Source organism: Adiantum capillus-veneris, chromosome 9 (assembly GCF_014529385.1).
Source record: "Adiantum capillus-veneris isolate H3 chromosome 9, ASM1452938v2, whole genome shotgun sequence".
NCBI lineage: Eukaryota > Viridiplantae > Streptophyta > Polypodiopsida > Polypodiales > Pteridaceae > Adiantum > Adiantum capillus-veneris.
The window spans coordinates 39,368,073-39,395,253 of NC_140939.1; the positions used below are offsets into that span (position 1 = coordinate 39,368,073).

The 27,181-nt window shown below is 43.3% G+C and overlaps 1 protein-coding gene across 14 annotated transcripts in view; it reads right to left on the reverse strand.

The window, feature by feature from the left end:
• The window catches only part of LOC147450371 (uncharacterized), a 67,991-nt gene that overhangs the window by 7,532 nt on the left and 33,278 nt on the right, over positions 1-27,181 (reverse strand). Inside the window, exon 4 of one of the 14 annotated variants that reach the window (XR_015189120.1) lies at positions 17,729-18,063. The exons of 10 other annotated variants lie outside the window; for them this stretch is intronic. Coding sequence is in view for 1 of the 4 variants with exons in the window: in XM_086519619.1 (XP_086375745.1) it covers positions 20,072-20,157 (86 nt within the window). In the remaining 3 variants the exon portion in view is untranslated. 3 more of the 14 variants (XR_015189119.1, XM_086519619.1, XR_015189117.1) reach the window with 3 other exon arrangements.

Below are 27,181 nucleotides of genomic sequence, written 5' to 3' on the forward strand. Positions count from 1 at the left end.
CTATACATCGTGCCATTTCCATTAGTGACCTGTTTTTCCTCTCAGCAACACCATTTTGCTGAGGTGTATAAGGCACTGTACATTGGTGTTTTATCCCACGACTAGCCAGAAATGCATTAAATTCATGAGACATATACTCCCCCCCTCGATCGGAACGGAGGGTGCCCATAGTACATTTTGAGACATTTTCAGCCATAGCCAAAAATTGTTTGAAGCACATAAAAACTTCGGACTTCGCTTTAAGCGGAAATACCCACGCATGCCTGGAGTAATCATCAATGAAAGTCACGAAGTACAGGTAATTGCCCAAGGACGGAGTTTGCATGGGCCCACAAACATCACTATGCACAAGCTGCAACCTGCATGTGGCCCTAACTGGACCATCCTTTGGAAACTTAGAACGCTGCATTTTACCCAGAATACAGCCTTCACAAACATGTTTGATAGGTGCTTCAAGAGGCGGCAAAGAAGCAACCATATCAGATTTCTGCAAACGCAGCAAACTGGCAAAATTCAGATGACCAAAACGTGCATGCCAAAGTTTTGCATCTGAAATAGCCCTTGAATCTGCAACAGCATTTGCAAAATTTTGTCCACACTTGTCATACAAAGTGAGCTTATACAGCCCACGGCACAAAAGCCCAGATCCAACAATTTCATCACCAAAACTGAGATCATGAACTGTACATCTGTCATCCACAAATTTGACTACAAGTCCAAGTCTAGCAAGTGCGGATACAGACAAGAGATTCTTCTTGATCCCAGGTACATAAAGTGCATCAACAAGTGTGAAGGAACTGCCATTAGCAGCAGTGAGCACAATCTTTCCAACTCCCTGAACTGGATAAGAGGCGTTGTTGGCGCAAGTGACTGAATTCCCATGAGGGACAGACTCGAGAGAGGTAAACAATTCACGATGTGAGGTAATGTGCTTTGTAGCACCACTGTCGAAATACCACACATGTGAATCTGCAGCAACTGACAAGCATGCATCATGGATAGCAGGATTATAAGTGCACTCTGCGCTAAAAGCCCATTCTGCATCAACATCAGCATCACAATCTCCTTTCACAGAAGACTCAACAATGGCTGCATTTGTAGTGGATCCAGCATTTGCAGTGGAACCACCCTCTTTCTTCTTAGCCTCTTTGGCCTCAACTTAGGACACGACTTGATAAAGTGATCATTGGCTTTACAATAATGGCAACGCATCTTCTTTTTGCCCTTATCACCAGAATTGCCAGACGAAGTGCTGCCAGCAGAAGCATTAGGAACAGAATTTTTGCCACTCGCAGCAAAACCATAAGAAGTGGCTGCATTACTGTTACCACCCTTTCTTTGAGAAGCAATAAAAGCCTGTTCAACTGCACGCTGCCTAGTCCTGTTTTTTCTAGAAAGTGACTCTTGCAACACCAATGTGCATAATGCATCAAACTTGACAACTTCAGGATTTCCTTGGGTCATCAGTCTCCAAGTACTAGCAAAAGTCTGGTAGGAATCTGGTAAGGCATCAAGAACAATCTGCACAAGGGAACTGTCCGAAATGACTTCACCTGCAGAAATGAGTTACTCATTGATATCCTTGACACTAGCAAGGAAAGTGTCCATATCATCTTCCTCATGCATAATCTTCGACTCTAGCTCTTTACGCAGCAAAGCAATTTTAGCCTCATTGCGGCTTGCATAAAGACCTGCTAGAATATCCCAAGCCTGTTTTGCAGATTTTGCTGAACGGATGTGAGGAATAATGGTGCGCTTCACAAACAACGCAATCAATGCATGAGCCTGCGCATCCTTAACATCCCAACGAGCTTGTTCTGTCGTAGGCAAAACAACTCTAACAGCTGCAATCCTTGCAGCAAGACCTGCAACATCCTCAACATCGCCTACATCTTCAGAACCAGGACGTACATCAATGCCCTGCACAATGTTCCAGACACCTTTTGACACAAGAACATGTTGCATCATATAAGCCCACATAGGATAGTTGTCCCCATCCAACCTGTCCTCAGCAGCAAACATCTTGAACACATCTGTGTTGTTGTTGTCAGCCATGGTAAATGCTGCACCTGATGTGAAAACTGCCCGAAAATAGGAGAAATGGAGCGGGAACAACTTGTGCTATATAGCACAAACCGTAGAAGACTATAAGGCACCTGTTATGCAGAAAACGGCACTGACAGAAAATCTGCACAAAATGACGAAATAGCCTGTGCAGTACTGCCTGTAGTGGAAACGGAGGCTGAAATGAGCCCAAATCAAAATTTTGAGCAGACCGAGCTCTTCAAGTTCTCCCAAAATATTTGTCGACCTGCGAACGCTCGCCAAAGCTCACTGAAATCGGAGAAAGTGAGCAGGCGTGTGCTGGAGCAGCTAGCGACTAAGCCAGGGAGGACGTGACCTGCTCTGATACCAATTGTTGGAATTAGGGTTGCAGAGAAACACACACAGCTTGGAGAAGACGAAGGAAGCTCAAGGCACACAATAGAGAGTGTGTTACTTAGTGTGCAATGGAAAGATTGATAGCCCTAGAGTGATGGGCGTATATACAATGCACGGGGGAAAAAACCTCCTATAGAGGGAAAAAATGCCCTGACGGTCCTAGTGTGTTCACACACATCACTACCACATGTATATGGTAACAGCCTTGAGTTCTTGCTTTTGCCTTTGGCTTCAAACTCTCGAGCCAAACAAAGCATTGAGTCACATTCATACAATTGTGGTCCTACCTCGTGGGTAACAAGGCAGCTAACTGAGTACTGGTACTGCCATCCTTGTCCAACTCACCTTTGTCGTTGTCCTCTAACAAACTCTGCCATTTGCTTTTGACTTCACAAACTCAAGCCAAACAATTTGCCGGGTTCCTTGAGAAATGTGCCGGTGCAGAGGCTGCTAATTGGATGGTTGACGATCCGTTATCCATAACTTTTGGTTGGTTTTGGTCGATGTCGTCGGGCCTTGAGCAAGGAAAGGACATATTGAAGTTGCAAGATCTGGTAATCGGGTACCTTCTTGTACTCCAAAAAATGGCCATACAAACCAAGCCGCAAAAATAACCTCCAAATTGTCCAATCTTAAGCTCCAAACTTTGTTCGCCTTTCCGTCTCCCAAGCCGCTCCAGGAAACTTCCTCCCTTCAACTCCAAATTTCCGCCTTTTTGTTCTCCCAAGCCGCACCACGTGTGGCTCCTTCGATTCCCCTCTCTTGGGCTCTGAGTCACCAAAGTGTCGACTCCAAGGACCTTCTCAACAGACAAGTGCCTACCAACACCCGCTGGCCCTCAGCGTTTTGAAACGCTGCGTCAATGTGTAATGGTGGGGGAAAATGACGTTGCCAAAGAGCACCAAATGGTCGAGCATTTTAAAACGCTGCAAAGAAATGAAGTTTGTCGCAAAGGAGGGGGTTTGTCCCAAGCGGTGAGAGTTGACAGCATTTCGAAACGCTCGAGCAAGGGAAGGGGGTCGCCAAGCGAGGTCGTTGTTCCAAGCACTGCCGACAGACAACGTTTCAATGAGGGTTGGGCTGCTGGAAACACTACCAAGCACTAGCGTTTCAAAATGCTTGCGACAGAGGGAGAAAACGGCGCCGAAGTAGGCAGCGTTTTAAAATGCCGATTGGAGACCTTCCGGCGCCAATACTAGACCAGCGTTTTAGAATGCGAATGGGGGAGATGCCGGTGACGAGGGAGGTCTCTTCTTCTTCTTCTTCGGCGCCAAGGTTCTTTTTTATTCTCATGAGGTGAAAACCTCTATCTGTGGGTGTGGGCGGGGGTGTGGGTGTGTATACACTAGGTACACAAAGTTGAAGCTGCTATAATGTCTTCATAAACGTTCAAAATGTCTCAAAAGTTTCAGGCTGCCTTAATTTGAAAAGATTCCGGTTTCCCCCAAAATATAGCCATTTTTACTTGGCACGCCTAACGTGGTTTTCTCAAATGAGGCCAGGGATAAGCCGCTTGGCTCAATCCAACCATCAATTAGAACTCAACCCAACGAATGTGCCACAAACGGGAGCAGGAGCGCACATGAATAATCGATAAGCTGAAAATAAAGAGACTTCCAACCAAAAGAGACAAGGGAGAAGATCGACACAGTATTGAGACTAGAAGATAGGTTGTTCCCCCTCCTTAAAGAGAATCTTCATTAAGGAGAATCTTTTTACAAGCACAAAAACCGGAGAAACCCCTCTATTCTAGTTCAAAACTTGATGGTCGTTTCCTCCCCATAGGGGAAAATCCGAGAGGTGAGCTCTCAATTCCTTTTTTCGTCTATATCCCAAGCGTAAAACTCCACAGACCGTTCCGGATTCTCTTTCCGAAATCCCTGAGCGTAGGCCGAGGACTCCTTGCTCCTTTGCGATGGAGTACCTACAAAAAGCACAAACACGAAAACGACAACTTGTAGAGCGTATTCACAAGCTTTACCTATCCCTTGAAGTATGTCAAAGCGACCTCCGTACAGCGTAACCGCGAAACGTTTCAAGGCCGAAACGTTTCGCCCTGAAACGCGGCGTTTCACCACGAAACGTTTCAGTCCAAAATGAGAGCCCGGTGAAACGTGAGACCGAAACGTGCGTTTCGCGACTTTGAAACTAAAACTTGGTAACTTGTTGTTGGTGAAACGGCTTGTGTTTCACTTGGTGAACGAAACGTTTCAAGGCCCGAAACGTTTCACCTGTCTTGACCTGTCGAAACGCGTTTCATGGTGACGTTGCCTCCGTATTCCAACTTCTCGTGATCACTTGCGGTTTCCACGCGGCAGAGATTCATTGTGCTAGCACTAGTAGAACTGAGGGGAGAGAGAACGTCAGTAATGCTTTTACAGTTCAAGTGTACACATTAAATATTCTAATTTCAAAAAATAGAAATTACTCAAACATTTAGCAACTTCTAAATAGTATGTACAAGTACTACATTTGTCCTCAACTGTAGTGTTTGTATATCCTTCCAGAATCTCGAGATAAGATGATAATTCCTGCTCGATCATCCATTGAACCTCTAAAGTAAAATTGTTCTTTAACCTTACCAAATACTTCCGTGTACTCTTTCCGAACTTTAATGACCACTCCCGATGATGAATGATCTGCTCCGAATGGAGTATTTCTTCCGTTTCCTAAACCTTAGAAGGTTCCTCAGGAGGCGGTCCCACAAATGGCCGGAGTAAACTAACATGGGAAGCATTATGAATCCTCCAATTAGGAGGTAGCTTTACTTAAAATGTCACATTGCTCACTTGATCAATTATCTTAAACGGCCCGTAATAACGATTGGAAAGTTTTACCACTTTCCCTTTACGAGTCGCTTGTTTTTTTAGTCTTGCCTTCTCAAGCTTGAGTAAGACCAATTGACCGACTGTTAAGTCCCAATTCCTTTTGTGCTTGTCCGCAGCTTTCTTATGTTCTTTCTAAGAGCATAATATTGCTCTCCTAACCTTTTTTTTTACTTTAGCAAGCCGGGGAGGCGGCACCTACTCTCGCAAGGTGAAGCTTTTGTCACTGATTTCAATCTCAATTAGAGACCTTAGACACCACCTTGGGGATGGATCGCTCGTTCAATCTTTTAGAAATTGCACCCTTGTTAGTTTATCCAAGGGATCCCTTTTAGAACTCTTCCACTGCAAATATCTTATCCTTAGTTAAAAGGATCGGTGGAAGAAAGGCTTACCATAAAAGAATCTCAAATGGTGCCTTGCTTGTAAATGAATGTATGGTATTGTTTGAGCGCACTTGACAAGGGGCAAGGGCAAATATTTCTCCCAATCAAAATGTCTTTCCGCCATATAGGATTTCAACACATCCAATACTGTGGAATTGGCGATATCTCTCTGTCCATCCGTTTGGGGATGGGATGCAAAAGAAAAATTTAACTTTATGCCAAGGTTATCAAACAAAGCACGCCAAAAATTTCCTGTCATGCGAGGATCTCGATCGCTCACATCCCATGATGCTTGAAAATCTGTGCTAGAAAAACCCTAGCCATATGATCAGCTTTAATCGTTTTCCTTACTTGAATAAAGTGAGCTTGCTTGCTGAATCTCTCTGCAATGGTCCAGATCGGCAATCGCATCATTTCCAATCTGAGCCTGATCCATTATAAAATACATGGCAATACTCTCCTAGGGTTGATCAGGCATAAACAAAGGTTGGAGTAACCCAAGCATTTTATGCTGATTGTACTTGACTTTTTGGCAAACCAAACATTCCTTGACATACTTGACCAAAAGGATATCTTTCCAATGCTATGGTCATAGGGAGAATACCCCGATGACCTACATAAGGCGAAGTATGTGCTTCATCCATGATTATCTTCATCAATGGCACTGCCCCGCAAATTGCTTAGTGGTGGTAGAGGTAACCATCCTAAATGAAATAGAGATGTTCATTCTCTCCATCTTGTAACTTGCTCCAAATGGAGGAGAAGTCAGGATTGTTCGGATACAAAACCAAAAGTGATTCTAGTTCCTAGTGATATACAAAAGTGATTGCATTAACCCTTGGCCGTCTAGATAGTGCATCTGCAGCCATGTTCTTACTCCCAGCCGTATAAAGGATTTGCAAGTGAAACATTGGGCCATCTCATCTGCTTCTAAGATAATTTCAGTTGCGTGAGGAAATACCGCAAACTCTGATGATCGATCTTGATCACAAAATCTGCCCCTTCAAGATAATGATTCCAGGTAGACAAGGCGTAAATCACAGCCATAAGTTTTTTCTCGTAGATCGAGGCATGCAATTCTACATCCTTAGGCCGTCTACTTTCATAAGCCACTGCATGGGCTTCTTGGTTAAGCATTGCGCCGACACAATCACCCAAAGCATCACAATGAGCCTCGAATGGTTTCCTCAAGTCTGGCATGAGAAAGAATTCACTTTTCCTTGCATTTACACGCATCTCATGCTTTCACAGATCCTGAAACACTATATCCAAAGTGCTTCCGATGTTCCTCCTCTGTCTTCGAACCAATGAAAAGGATGAGGAATCCAATCTCTCTTGTATGATTCAGCCTTCAAAGGTTGCAAAGGGCTTTCGGAGATTATCATCACATAGGAGAATGAAAATGGCTCTTCTAGGCAACCACTAAAGAGAATGAGTTCACCTGAGAGATAGAAAGCTGATAATGTTAGGGATCTTGGATGTGAGGATTACCCCAATTATGCTACTGATGGATTTGGACTCATGTATGAAGACGAAGGCACTGGACAGGAGCTTGAAAATGAGCTCAATAAGGATGAATCAGCCTTCCTATGGAGGCAACAAGGTACTCCATTGAAGTGTCACTCAGATGGATGGCCCTCTTCTAGTCCACCATAGCTGCCCGGGATTTCGTCTACCTCCCCACTCGAGTAAGCCCGTATCACAGCAGGGCGGAAGAGGAGGGCACGTGAGGGGGGCGTCTTAGGAGTCGATACCACCGTTCAATTTAGAGAGCTGCAATACACATTCTGCTTTAGCCAAAGAGAGCAGAGAGTTGTGAGAGCAGCAGCAAAGGACCATGCTTGATTCCACCCCAAAGGATCTAAATTGTCCATGTGGAAAGATCCCAAGCCAGAAACAAGAGAGCGGCATCTCACTTAGGAACTTCATGGTGTAGGACTCTCTGCCTAGACATGCCAGAGTGAAAGAACGATGCATTTTGGTAAGGCACCCACATTTGGCTAACAATACATAAGCAAAGACAAAGTCATACACAAAGACAAAGTCTTCCAATTTACAAGCTGAAAAGGGAGCCGGTTACAGCAGTCCATGAGAACCAAGTTTGAGTCTTGGTCCAGAGCATTCGATACTATTCAAACTCATACACAAAGACAAAGTCTTCCAATTTACAAGCTGAAAAGGGGGCCGGTTACAGCAGTCCATGAGAACCAAGTTTGAGTTGTGATTGGAGACACTGGTTCAAAGAAAACAACACCGGTTACAAAATATCTAGCAGAAATAGAAGGAAAGATTGGCTGCACACAACCTCGAAGAGTGGCTGTAGTCAAGAGGGCTGCTGAAGAATTTGGTTGCAGGCTTGGTGAAGAGGTTGATTACATGATTAGGTTTGAGGATTGCACAGGGCCCGAGACAATAAACAGGTATATGACATATGAAATACTACTAAGAGAAGTGCTTGTGGATAGCCAGCTCTCAGCATGCTTGATGAAGCACATGAAAGGGCAATACACACCGATGTCCTCTTTGGGCTGCCGAAGGACCTAGTAAGGCTGCGAAAAAATTTGCGTCTTATAATCACCTCAGCTCAGTGTTCGGGAAAAGTTTGCCTTAGCTTAGCCTTGAGCCGGATGAAATTGATTTTTCCCGAACACTACCTCAGCTACACTTGATGCTGAAAGGATTTCTGGGTTACTTTTTTGACTTCAACATTTTCACTATTCCAGAAAAATAGTTTCCAGTCAAACTTCTGTATGCAAAGCAACCAGAGAGTGATTATCTAGAATGCCGCACTTATTACTGTTATGTGGATACATTTAACTGAGCCAGAAGGAGATATCCTTCTCTTTTTAACTGGACAGGAAAAATTGATACAGCGTACCAGATCTGTATAAGAGAATGAAGGGGTTGGGTCCCAATGTTCCAGAGCTGATTATACTCCCAATTTTTCTGCTGATGTGGCATTGACACTTACTGACAATTGAAGAGGGGACAACCAAAAGTGCTGACATGGCAGCCCTGCCCACAAAGCGTACCGCAAATTGCAGAAGACGGTACGGACAGATTTTCAGGCCACTTTTGGCGAGGGCTGTTTTTAGCAGTTGAAAAACTCTTTTGGGGAACCACATCTCGACGAAGCAATAGCTACTTAGCCTTGAGGTAGTGTATTTTTCCTGTTGCCTTCCGTAAATAAGTACTAGATATTTTTATTTATTTTTACTTTTACTTGTTTTCCCCGGAATCCTTGAAAAGGTGCAAGTGGACATTGCATGGCCAGTGTGAAACGGCTGCAGCCGAATAGGTTTCTCACAGCGGGAGTCTTGGTCGGTCAGTCTGGGACTGGTCGGGCCAGTTAGCACTGAATTCTGATGAGTATGGAAGCCTGTGTGCGCCAAATGAAGTCTGGGCCACTCGGAAAGTCACTTATAACTTTATAAGTCAGTGGGAACTAGAGAATTAACTCAAAAGGGGCAAACTGGACACATGGCGGCTCCAGGCAGTTTTTCCACTTCCATCAGCAAGAGGGGGCACCCAATTTGAGAGAGGAGGCTGACTTTTTATCATAAGTGACCTCCAGTGTGTGTGTGAGTAGTGGGTGTAGGTCTACAGCTTTAATGGAAAGCTTACCTTCTCCTCTGTCTCATGTAGCGCGATGATTTGCTCTCGTGCATCTCTCTCTCCCTTTTGGCACATATGGTAACGCCCCACTAGTTGGGCTACTCAGATGAACATGTACAGTTCTGGGTGTTTATGCGCGTTTGCCAAGGCAAGAGCCTTCTGAACAGGAACCGGATTAGCTAATTGCTAATCCCCCACAGGTACGCACAGTTCCATCGCGAAAGATTGCGAGTTCGGAGAGTTTTCTCACGTGAAAACTCGTCCTATTCACAAGGGAACTGTTCCATTGCGTGCGGGAACCCTTGGGACACGTGTAGGCGTGTTCACTCCGCTAAAAACGATCCAAAACAGCGAATTACAGCCTGCTGTGTTTTTCTGCAGGTTTAGGGTTTCGCACCTAAACTGCAAGGGAACACCGGGGGAGCCTCGTGAGAGCCTTGGGATGCGTGTACAGGCTTTTGGGAACCCGGCAGTGAAAGACAAGGAATTACAGCCCGCTGAAATTCAGTGACAGCTCACCAAAAAGCTTCCAGATAGCGAGGGAATCCGTCCTAGACAGGTGCTTTTGACCTACAGGGGTTTTTGCATCGTTATGCTGCCAAAATCAGGTTAAAAACCTGCGTTTTCAGCCCTCGCTAGGTTTGGACAGCTTTGTGAAAGCTTGTGCGAAGTGGTCGGATCGTCTACCTTAATTTGAATAAAGAAATACCGGAAGGGGCGCCAGTCTTTGGGGCCTACAGGGTGTTGGTCTCGTGTGCGCAGTGACATTCTAGTCGCTGGACGCAACTGTGTTCTCTTCCCTTCTCAGTGCTCTGTGTAAAGTTAACAGGTAATTGAAATAGTACCGCCCTCTACGTTGTACAGGCCGGTTATATGGTTCCATCCACGGGATAGTCACTTTTTCTTCAAAAAGTGCAGCGTGGATTGTTGTGGGTAAAAGCAACACAGAGCTTGTCGTTATGGCAGAGAAGAGAGACCAAGTACCTGAAGAGGGATCTTCCTCACATGGCACGGAGAAAGTTCCTTCAACTCTTCAAGAAGAGGACAGGTTGTTTAGAACTCAACTGCGTTGCTGCATGGACATGTTTCAACAGTTGGCTAACAACGCAAGGATGCAGGAGTTCTTATAGGCTCCGACACAGGGTTTTCAACCTCCTACACAGGGCATGACTGAGCCGTTGCAGGAAAAGGAGATTTCCAATGCGCAGAGGACTCATGATGCTCGAGGGAAAGCCCATGTGGTTGAGCAACTAGCGGTGTCCAATGATCCAAAGCAACTTGCTTTAGCTGGACAAGAACCAATTGTGAATGGTCAAGGGAGTAATGAACACGCTATGCTTCAGACCCTTCCATTACCTAATACTTATCCTGGTTATTTTGGAGGTGGTTCAGTGTTTCAAGCTATGGCTGGACCTTCCACAGGTTATATGCCAGGGAATGTGTTCGGGACAATGCAAACAGGCATGGGTAACCCTATGTACGCGAACATGGGTGTCCAACCAGGTTTTCAGGGTGCCTATGGCCAGTTTCGAGTGCCTGGAACACAATTTGGTATGGCTGGTTTTTCGCAGCCATACGTACAAAAAGCAGATATGACAGGGAAAACAGTTGATGCGAGTGCTGGAATGAACACTCATGGAGCACCACTGTTACATGCACCTGTTTATGATAATGTGGCCTCTTTGAGTCAGCTGAAGGATTACAAGGAAGGTGGGCAGGGAGTGAAGTTTGAAACTTTCAAAGGAACTGAGGATCAATTGAAGGCTTTGACCTTCATACAGCAGTTCGATGCAGCTTATGCTGGAGGAAACTTCACGGAATCTTCAAAGATACGCAAGGCTGCCAGTTTCTTGAAAGGGAATGCGCTTCAATGGTGGACCGCATTGTTGAACCAGGGTCAAGCCCTAACAACGTGGATCCAATTCAAACACAGCTTTTTGCGCCTGCATGGTTGACAAACACTTTTGAAGTGGATGTGATGACAGAATGGCACGAGTTGAATGCTAAACAGTGTGCGAACTTGGAAGAGTACAATAAACAATTTTGGGCCGCCCTGTTGCTAGTCACCTCTTACAGGTTTGTGCCATTGTCAGAACAGATTGAGAAGTACTGTTGCGGATTGCCCAAGAAAATCAGGGACTACTGCACAAAAACTACTGTCATGAATATGTTTCACTTGATAGAGAATGCAAGAGTGGCCAGCAATCTGTCAAAGGGAGATTCCGATGGATTTAATAGCCACAAGAAAGGGTCCCAAGGCAAACAGTTTTCAGCCAAGGGCAATGTTGCAGCAAAGCCTTCTGAGCCTCCCACAAAGAAGCCCTCCACTGAAGAAGATGATACGTCCAAGAAGCAGTCTAAGTCTTCTTCGGGACGAGGACAAGGACAAAAGAGGCATTTTTCTAGCAAAACTTTTGAAGAACGGAAAGCTCTTAGGGAGGCCAAGAAATGCTACATTTGTGAACAGGAAGGACATTTTGCAAATGAATGCCCACAGAAGAAGTAACAGGATAAGGATGACAAGTCAAACCATAAAGGGAAGAAGCGAAAGCCAAGTGCAGGACTTGTTCCAGATTTGGTTGGAGACCAGCCAAACAAAGATGCCACGGAGCTGTGCAGAGCTTGGGGCAAAGTTAGAGACCAGATAGTGCTGTTTTTCTTTGATCCAGGAGCCCGTGCAAATTTCATATCACCGGAATTGGCATCAAAGTTGGGCATTCGTGCAGAGGAGATGGGTATGACAAGGGAAGCAGGTTTGGCATGCCCAGGTCATTCAGAGCCTGTTACTCCCATTTTGGGGAAGCTTCGTCTGCACATTCAGAGCTATGTGGATGCGGAAGAGTTTCCTATTATGCCACTTGAGGGCTGCGATGTGTTACTGGGTATCCCATGGTGTTACAGGTTGCATGCTACGGTGGATACTTACAACAAAAGATTACCCTTGTACATAGAGGAAAGACTCATGTCCTTGATGTAAAGCATAAAGGCGAGTCTGTTCCAGTTGTTTCTGCTTCTGCTATTTCATCTTTAATAAAGATTCATCTTTCTGCGTACTTGATCTTTGCAAAAGAAGTACCTCAAGTTGTATCTAATTTGTCTACCTTAGATAAAGACAGGTCAACTTTTTTGAGTGGTTTCAGTGATTGTTTTTCGGACTCTTTACCAGGGGAGTTACCTCCTGAGAGACCCGAGGATCATACCATAGATCTTGTGCCAGGTTCTAGTCCACCGAATAGACCACCATACAGGGTTAGTGCAGCCCAGCAGAAAGAGATTATGAGTCAGGTCAACGAGCTTTAGAGAAGGGGCTGATTCAGCCCAGTTCATCCCCTTTTTGTTCGCCTGTACTCTTAGTGCAGAAGAAGGATGGTTCATGGCGCATGTGCATTGACTATCGCGCCTTGAATAAGAATACCATCAAGAACAGGTTCCCCATACCGAGGATAGATGACATTCTTGATCGGCTTGAGGGAGCGTCATTGTTTACAAGAATAGACCTAAAGAGTGGGTACCATCAAATACGCATTAGGCGAGAAGATGTCCATAAGACTGCGTTCAGGACAACATTTGGTCTCTATGAGTTTCTTGTCATGCCATTTGGTCTCACAAATGCTCCTGCCACGTTTAATAGAATGATGGACAAAATTTTTAGACCACATAGAAACTTCGTGGGTACCTTCTTTGATGACATGATTGTCTATTCGAAGTCAGAAGAGGAGCATAGGGATCACTTGACTGCAGTTTTCAATGAGTTACGTAAGAACAAGCTACTCATTAATGCGAAGAAGAGTGAATTCTTTTTGCAAGAGATTCACTTCCTTGGGCACATTGTTTCAAAGGATGGGGTACGCATGGATCCCGCTAGTGTGGAAGCAATTAGGTCATGGCCAGACTTGAAGTCCGTACATGACATTCGAAGCTTTCTAGGCTTATGTTCCTACTACAGGAGGTTCATCCGAAATTTTGCTGAGATTGCTTCTCCACTCCATGCACTACAAGGAAAAGGAGTTACTTTCAAGTGGACAGCCAAGGAAATTTTAGTGTTCAAACACTTGAAAGAGAAGCTGACTTCAGATCCGGTAATCATTTTGCCAGATCTTTCAAAACCTTTTGTGGTTCAGTGTGATGCGTGTGGCCATAGTCTTAGTGCAGTTCTAATGCAGAATGGCCGAGTAGTCGCATATGAGAGCAGAATTCTTTTGAAGACTGAAAGAAACTTGCAAGTCTATGAGAAAGTTGGAAACACTATCTGCTAGGGGCTGATTTTGTTGTCCAAACGGATCATCAAACCTTGCGATATTTTCTCACATAGACGAAGTTGTCTGAGAAGCACATGCGATGGGCAAACATCTTGTCAATGTTCCATTTTCAGATTGTGCATGTGCAAGGGAAAAAGAACGTGGTGGCTGATGCATTGTCATGAAAGCCCCAAATTTCAGCAGTGTCAATTCCGTACCATTGTGAACTAGACGAAATGAAGACACAATATGCTGAAGATTCAGATTTTGCAAGGATCTATGACCAGCTTGTTGATGGGCAACATCATGAGCACTATATGCTTAAGAATGACTTTCTCATGATGCATGGAAAGTTATGCGTTACTAAACAGTTACGGCCAAAGATTTTGATGGAAAGTCATGCTCCACCTTATGCTGGGCATCGTGGAATTGATGCGACAGTGAAAGGGGTTGAGGCATTCTTCTATTGGCCAACTTTGCGTCAAGATGTTGACACATTTGTAAGATCATGCTCAGTATGCCAAAAAGTCAAATTTGACAGACAAAAGCAACCGGGATTGTTGCAGCCATTGCCGATCCCAAATAGGCTATGGGAAAGCATAGTAATGGACTTTATCTTTGATCTTCCAAGGACGCAAACAGGCAATGATGGGATTTGGACCATCATTTGTAGGTTCAGTAAGCAGGCCCATTTCATTCCTATGAGGAAGAAGATAAAGCCAGAACACATGGTCAAGATATTCATGAGCAATATCTTTAAATATCATGGGATGCCTCAGTCAATTGTCAGTGACAGGGATCCACGTATGACGAGTCTTTTCTCGAAGGCATTGTTTGAGAACATGGGCACTACGCTAAAGTTCTCTTTTTCGTTTCATCCGCAAACTGATGGACAGTCAGAAGAGGCAAATTCTACTGTTCTGGACCTGCTCAAATGTTATGTGTCAGAGCACAAGGCAACTTGGGAACATCATCTTCCATTGGTTGAATATGCTTACAATAACACTGTGCATACGTCAACAGGTAAGGCACCATTTGAGATAGTGGAAGGAGGGAAGAAAGTCCCGCCCATTTTGCAGACTAAGGACAAGATTTTTTAAGCAGACAATTATGTGCAAGATATAGATGAAACATACAGGAAGATAAAGATTGCTCTTGAGAAGACTCAGGCTAAGCAAAAGAAAGCTATTGATCTTCACCGTCGTGAACTTGTATTTTCACTTGGTGATTGGGTGCTTTTGCGCTTTGAAAAGGCCAGGTTAAGGAAAAGGAAAGGCAAGGAACGCTTGTTTCCTAAGCTCAGTATGCGATATTATGGTCCTTTTCAGATTTCAGAAAAGATCAGTGATGTGGCTTACTGGTTGAAGCTACCCGAAGGCTGGAAAATACATAATGCTTTTCATGTCAGCCTTCTAAGACCCTTTGTTGGTGATGTGCCAGAGAATATGCTTGATGAGGAACAACCCGAAGTGGAAGAATTGGATGAAATCCTTGTTCCTGAACAAATATTGGCACATAAAGAAAGAAAGGTTAGAGAAAAGGTTGCAAGACGCTATTTGGTGAAGTTCAAGAACTATCCATCGTTGGATGCCAAATGGATGGAAGAGTCTGAATTGCTTGATTCACCTCAGCTATTGCAATTGTATCTTGAAGCCTTTCAGATGGAACCCACAGTGACTTGATGTAGAATTTTTGGAGCAAGGCAAGAGCATGGTTCATGATGCTCAAGAGAGTAGTTAAGCAATTGTATCTACTCTTTCCATACAGAATTTAGCTAGAGAAGTTTGTGCTTCAGAGTACACTAGAAGGCTTCTATGCTTGATATATATGTCATAGCCAGGTTGGTGGGATTGTTTAATCGTCTAACGCTACATTTCCAGAAGCATGTATATCTTGGATTCTGTCACAAAGTGATGACGTGGCGGACAGCAAAAACCCTAATTTCTGCCAGAAACCCTAAAATTCCTACAAACCCTAATTTTTGCCAAAAACCCTAATTTCCGGAAATCGCGGAGGCGGATTTTTTTATTTTTTTTTTAAATTGATTTTAAGCGACGCAAATCTCAGCTTTTCGCTTTGATTTGGGAGAAAGAAAGAGAAAAAGAGAACTTGCTTTTTACTGACTCTCATTCATTAAGAAAAATATGAACCCTCTAGGGGCCCTTTGGGATTAAGGTTAATTAGAGGTCAGCCAACAGGAAGAGGGTGATGGATACACTCTATACCCTCAAAAAAGTAGGGGGACAAGGTAGCCTTACACCTCTTAATTGTCTCTTACCTAGTGAGAAGGTAAGAGAGGTGGCTAGGGGGGGGGGGGAGGGGAGACCACTTTGACCTCTTTTCCCCCACTTTTTAGCCCGGATAGAAAAATACACTAAAAATTTCAAATTTTCAAAAAATTTCAAATTTCAAGTTTTCCCTCCTTAAAAGGTCCCCAAACCTATTTCATGGTCAAAAAAGTATTTTTGATCTTCAAAAGTTAAAAACGTGCACTAAAAAATCCAAAAAATTGATTTTTTTAAAAAACAAATCAAAACATCATTTTCACCCTCCAAAGTTTTTCCAAACCTATTCTATAGCTAAAAAGTGTTTTTCTCTCTCTACAAACCCTTTTCCAAGCTCTCCATTGCTGCAACAACCACATGCACCCCCTATAGTCCATCATTATCTCTCTGCTAGCTTTTTCCCACCTCCATTGTAGCACCAAGCAAACTCCTCCTCCATCTCTTCCCCTTGCCCACCACATAGTTTCACACCAAGCTAGCTCCTCTCCCTTCTCTCATCTCCATTACAACATGAAACAAGATTCTACTCCTTCTACTTTCATTCACTCACACTACATGGAAACCTCTACTCCCGAAGGTGGCAAAAGTAAAAGCTCACATGAGTTGCATACCACAACAATAGGAGGTGTGAATATCGCGTGTGCATTACAAGGGTTCATCTCCAACATAAAGATAGAATGGTAAGAAAACTACCCTTGTAGCTTACATTCAGAGCTTAACATCATCTCCATCTTTAAGTTTATCATGCAGGAGAGAATTAACCTCTTTATGGATTTCAGTGTTTAGGCTTCACACCTCATAACACTGGGTGGTGCTATTTTGTTGATGATTTTGGTGCGCCATCTATAGTTGTGTAGCATGTGATTTGAGTCTCACAATGTAAGTAAGTTGTGTTATCTATGGAGAGTCGTCAAAGATTTTTCTTGTAATTTATTCTTCGTATAATTGTCATTAGATAATTGGAATGATATCATTTTGTACTTTATAACTTTGTGCTCATATAATCTTTTGTTTACTTTCAGATTCAACTTGTTTAAAGAGGACATGAGCAAGCAACCATGTGCATAGATGGAAATCACTCTATTTTTGTTCCTTTAGGAACCTTTCACTACCATGTTAAAAGATTTTGATAAGAATAGTAAGTGTTTTTTAGAATCTTAAACCAATAGGGACTCTCTAGGAGCTCTCATAGAAGCCATCCATATAGTACTACTATCTTCCCTAGTGTCATAGACACACAAATACTCAAGTGTATATGAATCTCTAGATGAGGAAGACAAATACTTGTAAGATGAGCCTAACAGCAACAACATTGTCTCCATTTGTAATTATTTTTCATGAGGCTAGATTCCTCTATAAATGCAATATAAATATGTTTTTTTGTTAAATGGTGTCGCATTGAGAGTATTTAATTTAGATTACTGAAGTTTCATACAGATCTGAGAAATATTGTTTACTTTTATGGATATTTTGATTTGTCTGTACGATGATTCAAGTCGCAAGTCTTAATCACTCCACCTTGAAGAAATTCAAGCAATATTTTGATTTCAGTTTAATCATTAATGGTTATTCTTATTCAAGTGGATCATAAACTTTGTCAAGATGTCCTCATTTGGGGATGTTGAATATATATCATTAGCAATGTTTCACAAGAACACTAGGTGGACACAAGAAGTAAAAATTGACTCCTTGTTTGGTCATTTTCTAGTGTTTAATGTTTAGTGCATAGGATTTGAGGCCGTTGACATGGGGAGTTCACTAAAGTATATGTAACATAGCACATGTGTTCAACAGAAGGGATTTTATATTCTTGTAAAGTTACAGAAACATGTGTAGATAAGGCTTATAAGGGGTACTTTTAATCCATTCTAGTGAACGCACGTGATATAGGAAAATTTTACATAGTGAATGCTCCGGATCTTTGAACACAAAGAAAGGGGGGGGGGGGGGGGGAGCTCTAATTACATCTGAGTGAAAAGAAGTGGAATTTGTACTGTCATGTTGCATAAAGATTTGCTTTCACTTAATCTAAAAAAAAATTGGTATCCTGGGATGCAGACAAGGTCATATAATGCAAAAAAAGGGGTGGCCACAAGGGCGCGTAGTGAGCCATCCAAAAGTGCTGGATGGGCCATATGTGGACCCTTGTGCCACCCTTTTTTTGCATAATTAGGCTATTGCTGTACTCCAGAACCCTGGAAAAGATGAGATGAACCTAAAATTGAAGTTTTCAAGCACATTATGCCTTCCTTCAACTCAACTTACTAGTTCCCTGCACCAAAAGGACAAATCACATTGGACAATATAAAAATCTAGTCTCATGCTGCATAAAAATCTGGTTTCATCAAATATTAACATTCTTGCTATTATTAGGGACAGACAAGGCCATATAATGCAAAAAAAAGGGTGGCCATAAGGACGTGCAGGTGAGCCATCCAAAACTGTTGGATGGGCCATCTACGCGCCCTTGTGGCCACCCTTTTTTTGCATAATTAGGCTATTGTTGCACTCCAGGACCTTGGAAAGGTGAGATAAATGTAAAATTTAACTTTTCAAGCACATTATGCCTTCCTTCAACTCAACTTACTAGTTCCCTGCACCAAAAGGTCAAATCACATTGGACAATATAAAAATCTAGTCTCATGCTACATAATCATCTGGTTTCATCAGCGATTAACATTTTTGCTATCCTAAGGGGCAAACAAAGCTAGAAAATGCAAAAAAAAAGGGTGGCCACAAGGGCGCGCAGATGAGCCATCTAAAACTGCTGGATGGGCCATCTGCGCGCCCTTGTGGCCACCCTTTTTTTTTGCATTTTCTAGCTTTGTTTGCCCCTTAGGATGGCAAAAATGTTAATATTTGATTTAAATTTAACTCTTCATGGCCAAAATCACTTAACTTAAAACACATGGATAAACCGAAAAGCCAAATTACTATGGAGACAGTAGACACAACTCTTAATCATTTTGTCATTGCAAAGTCATCTGAAATGATGTGAGCCTCTACAACTTCTTGAATAGCCTCCAACGCTATTGCTTGCATTTTATATTGATTTCCATAGCTTTGAAGCACCTCCTTCACCGTGTGAGCATATATTTGATGCATGGCCATGATTCAAGTGTTAAGTTTTTTGTTTTTTTGTTTTTTTAATTAAGTGTTGAACTTTTCAGTTGTTTACAACAACTTCTAGATTTCAATCGGCTCCGAATCTGTCTGGGCTTGTCTCACATGAATTTGTTCATCTCATCGCGTTCTTCGACCATCATGTGATGAGAAAAAATCATATCTTGCTCGCATTCTCCAAAAATCAACGTGCAAGTTGACAATCTATTTAAAAATGATGTAAAACATACATTTTTTACTTTTTTCTTAATCTACAGGCTCTAACGAGCATTAAAACCATGGAATCTGAAAATACTCGAAGAACCATTGTTTTTTATTTTGTTAAGGACTGTATTTCCTACATACAAAACTTTCCCAAAATCTCGTCCTAACACCTTCAAAAGTGGCTTCCAAGGAGTGTACTCAGTCAAAATTTCAAACTGAAGAAAAACAATCAGAATGAACTCCTAGACTGTGTATAAACTTTAGAATAACCAAAATTTCCTTCAAAAAAAAGTTATGCTAAAAATTTGAAAATAGCCCTCCATTGGACTCCCCACAACGATAGAAGTCAAAGGGTTCAAGGAGAGGTATGGTGTCACAAGTGCATGGTGGGAATCTCATCGTGGTTTATTCCGTCAAGATCTCTTGTACTTTATCATGTCTTCTCATGTACAATCTTACCAAAAAAAAAAAATGACACTTTAAATGACTACAAATCTTATTTAACTTATCAAACAATCTAAAATATGGTACACCAAGAGTGCTCTTACACATCAACAAACAAAAAAAGTCCAAACTTCTTCTCATTAACTTTGATAAACATACATTCGTGAACAACTTCCAAGGGGTAGTACAGTCATAGTTCTTTCATATAAAAATATCTCTGGTGGGGATGCCCTCATGTTAGGAAAGGGTGTGCTGCTGATGAAAAGTTGTTGTATTGTCCTGCTAGGGATCTCTCCATGTTAGCATAGTGATTTTTGGTGTAGTGGGAGCCACATTGCTTAAGTAGAGCTTTGTGCCACCGTAAAAGCTTCATGTTATGCTAGTTCCTTGAGCCATTCTTGCATTAGGATGAGATTACCCATCTCTAATAAGGATGGATTTGAAGCACCTACTTGCAAGATGTAACAAAGAAGGCTCTTTTAGAGGAAAAGTGGTGACACTTGACCTCTCTAACCTGCACCCACTGTTTCTTGTAATGCCACTGTTTTGAGCTGAAGAGCTTGACATTCGTGCATCCACGAATGCAAAGAAGCACCTGCACCCATACACAACCAATTGCAATAGCCTAACAAGCCTACTTCTCCCCTCCCAAGATATTGAAGAACCATACATATTCGTCTCACCAACAGTATGACGATCTTGGGATGACCTCTGCTCACCCTCACGTGCGGCCTTCGGTGCAAACACCGCGGACAAGCAATATGTACACTTTTGTTGTGCGGAGTACATGGTAGTGGAGGCATACGATTTGTGATGTCCGTGAGCACCATGGCAGCTGTTGCGTGAGGAAGCAAAGAATGAAAAGAAAGAGGGGGGAGGAAGAGAGAGGAACATGGGAGGAGAGAAGGGGGCAGAGGGGGAGAGGGAGAGAGAGGGGAGGAGGAGGAGAGAAGGGGGTAGGGAGGGAGAGGAGAGGAACATGGGAGGAGAGAAGGGGGCAGAGGGGGGAGAGGGAGAGAGAGGGGAGGAGGAGGAGAGAAGGGGGTAGGGAGGGAGAGGAGAGGGAGAGAGGAGGAAGGAGGAGGAGAGAACAAAGGTTTTTTTTTTTTTGGGGATTTTTTTTTTGAAAAAGTGGACTTTTAGTGTTTGTAGGTTTAAAAAAATGTCAAAAAATGATTTTTTGATGTGTATATATGTTGGGAGGGAGTTTTAAGTCAAAAATAAGTAAAAATAACTTTTTTGAAAAAAAGTCAAATTTTGGCTCTTAGTGACCCACGTTTTTGTTGATGTGGCCACATCCCTTCACTCCCTTCACTTTCCAAAAGCTAGAGAGAGAAAGTGATCTCTTAGGTCCACATCCTACATGTGTCTAAAAAAAAAGGCTAGAAAAGTCTACTCAAAACTAGCTTCTTGAATTCCCTTATCCCCTTAACCCTACACAACATTAGCCTTAATCCCTAAAAATTAGGATTCCTTACAAGGCCCATGCAAAGTCCATATTTCTCCTAATGTGAGAGAGAGAGAATCTGCTTTTGCTTTCAAGCTTTTGGGGCTTTGCTTTTGGGCATCCCTTGTAACCTTTAAATAAGTGGTGAGGGCTTCACTTCTCAGAGCATCTGGACGCAGAGTCTGAGAGTGAAACCCTAGCCACTCTCTTGTACTTTGATTTGATTAATATAAACAGAAATACCGAAAGGAACGCCAGTCTTTGGGGCCAATATCTCTAGGCACGGAACTCCGCCGGGCCAGTGTACATCTATTGTGATATGTGACTTGTTTTGAAGTGGTTATTTGGTGCTATCGCGGTTGATTCTTGACTTGGAGTGTCCAAGTCTGTTACAGTGGTATCAGAGCACGGCCGATTTCTCTTCTACGGGAAATCCGATCCCCGAAATTTTTTTCCGCGGCACCTATGGCTTCAAGCAATGATCAGTCGACTCCCTCTGCATCTGGAGATGCGGGCTGGGATCACAACGAAGATTCAGACAGAGAGTATGGCCCGCCTCGGCCTACTCAGGCGGAGCAAAGAGAGATAGAGCGTCGTCAATTGATTGGCGATGCAACAAAGATGATGCTCAATTTTGCCAAGGACCCGAAGATGGTAAAATATATGAGCCGGACCTCTTTGGAAGAGGTACAGATGGAGTGGCAGAGAACCACAACACCACTCCCGGAACCCGCTCTCAAGAAACCTTCTGCCTCCAAGAAATATACGGAGAAGGAACTATAGAACGTGGTTGATGCACGGATTGCTCAGCTTTTTGAAGTGCAAAAGAAAGACAAAAAGCAGATGAAAGGCACTGACTTCCCGGAATATTTGGGTCGTCGGTCGACATTTGACAAGGCAAAGAAACAGAAGAAGCGTAAAGAAACAAAAGAAGCGTGTTCGATTTGGAGTACCCAGTAGTTCTTCTTCTTCTTCTTCTTCTTCTTCTGACAGTTCTTCTAGCTCCTCGAATTCGAGCGAAGAAGACAGAAAAGGTAAAAAGTGAAGCAAGAAGCAACGCTTTGGAAAGGGCAAGAGAAAGGCAAAGAAGGCTAAATCTCGCCCAGAGACTGACAGTTCTATTGAGGACTCGTCTACAGACAGCTCAGATTCCAATGACAGAAAGTTTTATGCGAACAAGAAGAATTTTTACAAAGCCAACCAGTATGACTTTCTCGAAGATAAAAGCAAGAAAGTCCGAGAGTTTAAGGAAGGTGGCCACTCGATCAAGTTTGATACTTTTCAGGATACTCAGATGCTTCGAAGGCTTTGTCTTTTATACAGTAGTTTGACATCGCTTTCGCGGGAGGACGCTATTCAGAGCACTCCAAGATTCGGAGAGCTATCTCTTACCTTAAGGGGAATGCTCGTACTTGATGGTCCACGCTTCTTTTAAACAAGAGTGCGCCAGTTAAATGATTGAAATTCAAGAGGCTTTTTATTTCTTCTTGGTTGACGCAAGAATATGAACGACATATACGAGCTGCTTGGAACCATCTTCGGATAACCAAGAAAGACACAATCAATGCTCATTGTGAAAGATTCTGGAACTCTTTTCTACCCGCCTCTTCATTCAAGAAGATCTCCTTCAGAGAACAGATTGAGCGGTTTACCTTGGGTCTACCTACAAAGATCCGAGATCACTGCTTGGAATAGAAGTCAGCTTCTATTCAGGAGTTGATGAGTCATGCGAAGCGGGGCTTTGCCATTCACTCTGGCAGTCTGACCTACCCCACAGATGAGGCCATGACACAACGAGCTGAACAGACTTCTAGGAATGAAAGTAGAAAGAAAAAGAGCAACCCAGAGAAAAAGGATGCACGACCCAAGCTTACTCCTGAGGAGAGAGCTCGCTTCATCAGAGAGGGGAAGTGCTTTGGATGCGGGGAACATGGACATATCTCCGCGAAGTGTCCTATAAAGGCACAGAAAGAACAGAATGATAAAGACGACGACAGGTCTGAGAGTTCGAGAGCAGCTGAGGAATGTGGCAGAAAAGGCAGATAGAAAAGCAGAACTGGTACCACATGGCGTGGGACCTGCACCGAATCTAATGAATGAAAGTACAAACTTTGCCGCTTTTGGGGCAAAGTGAAGGATCAGGAAGCTCTTTTGAAGGAGCCAAGGCCAACTTCTTTTCACTTGGAATTGGTGGCTCGATTTAGAATTACGCCCGACAGACTAACGCCACAGGCGGAGGTAGTTCGACTGGCACCCGGATAGGATGTTGCCATACCGAACTTCGTTTGCAATGATAGGGGTGTTCAGGGCACGCGAGTGACGTTCTACTCAAGATCCCTTGGTACCACAAGAACTACGCCGTGGTTGACTACCGGGCCGAGAAAGCGACTTTGATAAATGAAGGGCTTAGAGATTGTACTTGATGAACTTCAGTTTCTTACTCATTCTTTTGGAAGAGAACTGAACACTGGATAAAGGTTAAATATGTTTTGACCTGATCAAAAGAACGCCAAGATTTTTCTCCACACTCATGCCGATTGCTTTTTAGAGGGCCTAAAGATCAAACCATTGATCTGATACCTGGAAGCACGCCACCGAATCGGCCACCTTACCGTGTGAGCCGAGTACAGAATGAAAAGATTATGAACCCAATGAAAGACCTCTTGGAAAAGGGTCTTGTCTAGCCTAGTACTTCACCGTATTGCTCTCTAGTGTTGTTGGTTTTGAAGAAAGATGGATCTTGGAGAATGTGCATCGATTATAGCACTCTCAACGAAATCACCATCAAGAACAGATTTCCGATTCCTAGGATCGATGATATACTCGACAGGTTACAGGGATCCTCGTGCTTTAGCAGGATTGACTTGAAGAGTGGATATCATCAGATCAGGATAGCACCAGGAGATGTCTACAAGACAGCTTTTCGGACGACTTTTGGGTTATTTGAGTTTCTGGTGATGCCTTTTGGCTTAACCAATGCTCCGCGACATTTAACAGGATGATGGACAGGATTTTTTTTCGAGAGTACAAGCTATTTGTTGGCACTTTCTTTGACGACATCATTGTTTTCTCCAAGAATGAGGCAGAACACAGAGATCATCTGCTTCAAGTCTTTCAGGCATTACAAGATCACACGTTAGTGATTAATGCAAAGAAAAGTGAATTTTTCCTACCAGAGATACACTTTTTGGGACACATTGTGTCAGCAGCAGCAGGAGTGCAAATAGACCCGGCCAAGATAGAGACTATCCGTGATTGGCCCGATTTGAGGAATGTCCATGAAGTTAGAAGCTTCTTGGGACTGTGTTCGTACTACAAGCGGTTCATACGAAAGTTTGCAGAGGTTGCTTCCCCTTTTCATACCTTGACACAAAAAGGATTACCTTTTTCGTGGGGACCCACAGAGGTGACTGCCTTTCGGACATTGAAAGAGAAATTGACTACGGGACCTATTTTGACTTTGTCGGACTTGCAGAAGTCATTTGAAGTATATTGTGATGCTTGTGGTCGTAGTCTGGGTGCGGTCTTGATGCAAGAAGGCCATGTCATAGCTTACGAGAGCCGTTTGTTCTCTAGGCCGGAGATGACAGCACAGATCTATGAGAAAGAGCTTTTGGCGGTTATCCATGATCTTACTCAGTGGCGGCATTACCTACTCGGAGCGGATTTTACTATCTTTACAGACCATCAGAGTTTGCGCTACTTCTTGTCACAGAAGCAGCTTTCGGAAAAGCAGATGCGGTAGGCGAACATCTTGTCACAGTTCCACTTCCAGATTGTCCATGTGCAAGAACAGAAGAATGTGGTGGCAGATGCTTTGTCTCGGAAACCGTTGGTTCTGGCTGTTTCCACAATACATTATAGGAGCTTCGAGGATATGGTCGATCGGTATGCCACAAATACATATTTTGCAGATATTTTCACACGAATACGGGATGGGGAGACAGTAGCTGGATACTCCCTTCGGGAAGGCTACTTGATGAAAAAGACTATGTTGTGCGTTACACAGCCGTTGAGGGATAAGGTTATGACTGAATGCCACTGTCCACCTTTTACAGGTCACCGCGGCATTGCTACCACCATGAAAGGGGTAGAGAGATATTTCTTTTGGCGGAGACTCAAGAAGTATGTGGAAGAGTTTGTGCGCAGTTGCTTGGTATGCCAGAAGGTCAAGTTTGACAAGCATAAGGCACAGGGATTGTTACAACCTTTACCCATACCCACCCGCCCCTGGGAAAATATTGAAATGGATTTCATTTTTTTGATCTCTCGAGAACACAGAATGATCACGATGATTTTCCGATTACATGGCACGTCTGAGACGATTCTCTTCGACAGAGACCCCAAATTTATGAGTTGGTTTTGGAAGGCAATTTGGGAGAACATTGGCACGCAGTTGCAGTTCTCGTCATCGTTCCACTTGCAAACTGACGAGCAATTTGAGGTTGCCAATTCAGTGATTTTAGATTTATTGAAGTCTTGTATCTCGAATCAGAAGACTCAATGGGAAAAGAACTTACCTTTGGTGGAATTTGCCTACAATAACATGATACACTCTTCGAGGGGGAAGACGCCATGTGTGATTGTTGGAAGTGCTGCGAAGGTTCCATCCTTCCTAAGCACGAAAGATTAGAAATTTGAAGCGGATGAATATTCACGAGATTTGGATACGGCTTTTGCCAAGGTTCGCGAGACTTTGCAGAAGTCTCAAGAACGACAGAAAAAGGCAACGAATCACCATCGTCGCGACTTGAAATTGAAGGAGGATGATTGGGTGCTCTTACTTTTGAGAAGGCACGCCTACGAAAGAAAAAGGGGAAGGAGAGGCTTTTTCCAAAGCTTAGTATGCGATACTACGGACCTTTCCAAATCACTGACAAGATAAATGATGTCTCCTTCCGATGGAGGATTCATAATGCATTGCATGTGAGTCTCTTGAACCTTATTAAGGGTGATGTGCCTGACGATGGGGAGCCTGATGAGCAACCCGAAGTGGAAGAAAACGAGGAGATCCTTGTGTTAGGGAATAAAGGCGTAAGTGCCTTGTACTTATTAACTTATAAGTTAAAAGACTTATAAGTGAGGGGGCCCAAGTGTGAATGGGCCCCTAGTCACTTACTCATATACTCAAAGGTCAAGCCCAAAATGGATCTATCGTGACTTTTCCCAAACTTCTACGCGTTCTCTCTCTCTCTCACGTATTTTTTCTCTGCGTGTGCTTCTTCTGCGCCACTCTCCTCTTCTCCTTCACTCTCATTGCATAGAGTAGCAAGTGGGCTCTCTCTCCTGCTCCCCCACACATGGTATCAGAGCTTTAGGGTTTCCAAGAGAGCCATTTTCGCAACACAGATCAGAATTCTGTTCTTGCTCGCTACGGGAAGGATATTCAACCGTTTTCGATCAACTCTGTCGCGAAGGGATCCTCTCACCGTGTAGAATCGACCTCCGGTGACAGTTTTCCCAAAATTAGGGTTTCAAAAACTGGCGAACAGCAGCCTATTTCTGCTGAAATTGACCAATTTCGGGGTCAATTTGATGCAATTTCATTAGGGCAAGTCTCACAGGTCAATCTTACAGGTGTTTCCACCAACGAGGTTCTGAAAATTCAGCAAAACAGGTGTTTACAGGTCTGATTTTTGCCCTAAAACAGGGAATTTCAGCAAGCAAATGATGTATACACCTTGTGGAAACCTTTTGGTAAGGGTTTGGCAGTGAATGTACGCCGTTTTGGGGTGATTTCGCGTGAAATTTGCTCGCTGTTTTTCTGTAACAGCAAGCTGTTTTTGCCCGATTGCGCACATTTGGGCGTGTTTAGGTCGGCAAAATAGGGTTTCAATGTTTGCAATCACTCAGAATGGCTTCTAGCAATGAAAGTGGCAATTTGTTGCACATTCGCAAGCTTGAAGGGGCCCATAACTTTGCTATATGGAAGAAGCAATGTTATAATGTGATGTTGCAGAAGAAACAGGCGAAACCTATTAAGTTACAGGGTGTGAAACCGGATGATATGGAGGTTGAAGAATGGGAAGAAGTGGACGAGTTGGCTCGCTCCACGATCATGCTTTCGGTGTCTGACAATTTACTCTTCAATGTAGAAAATGAGCAGACAGCATGAGGCATGTGGAAGCGTTTAGACGAGTTGTATGCACAGCAGAGTGCTGCCAGTAAAGTG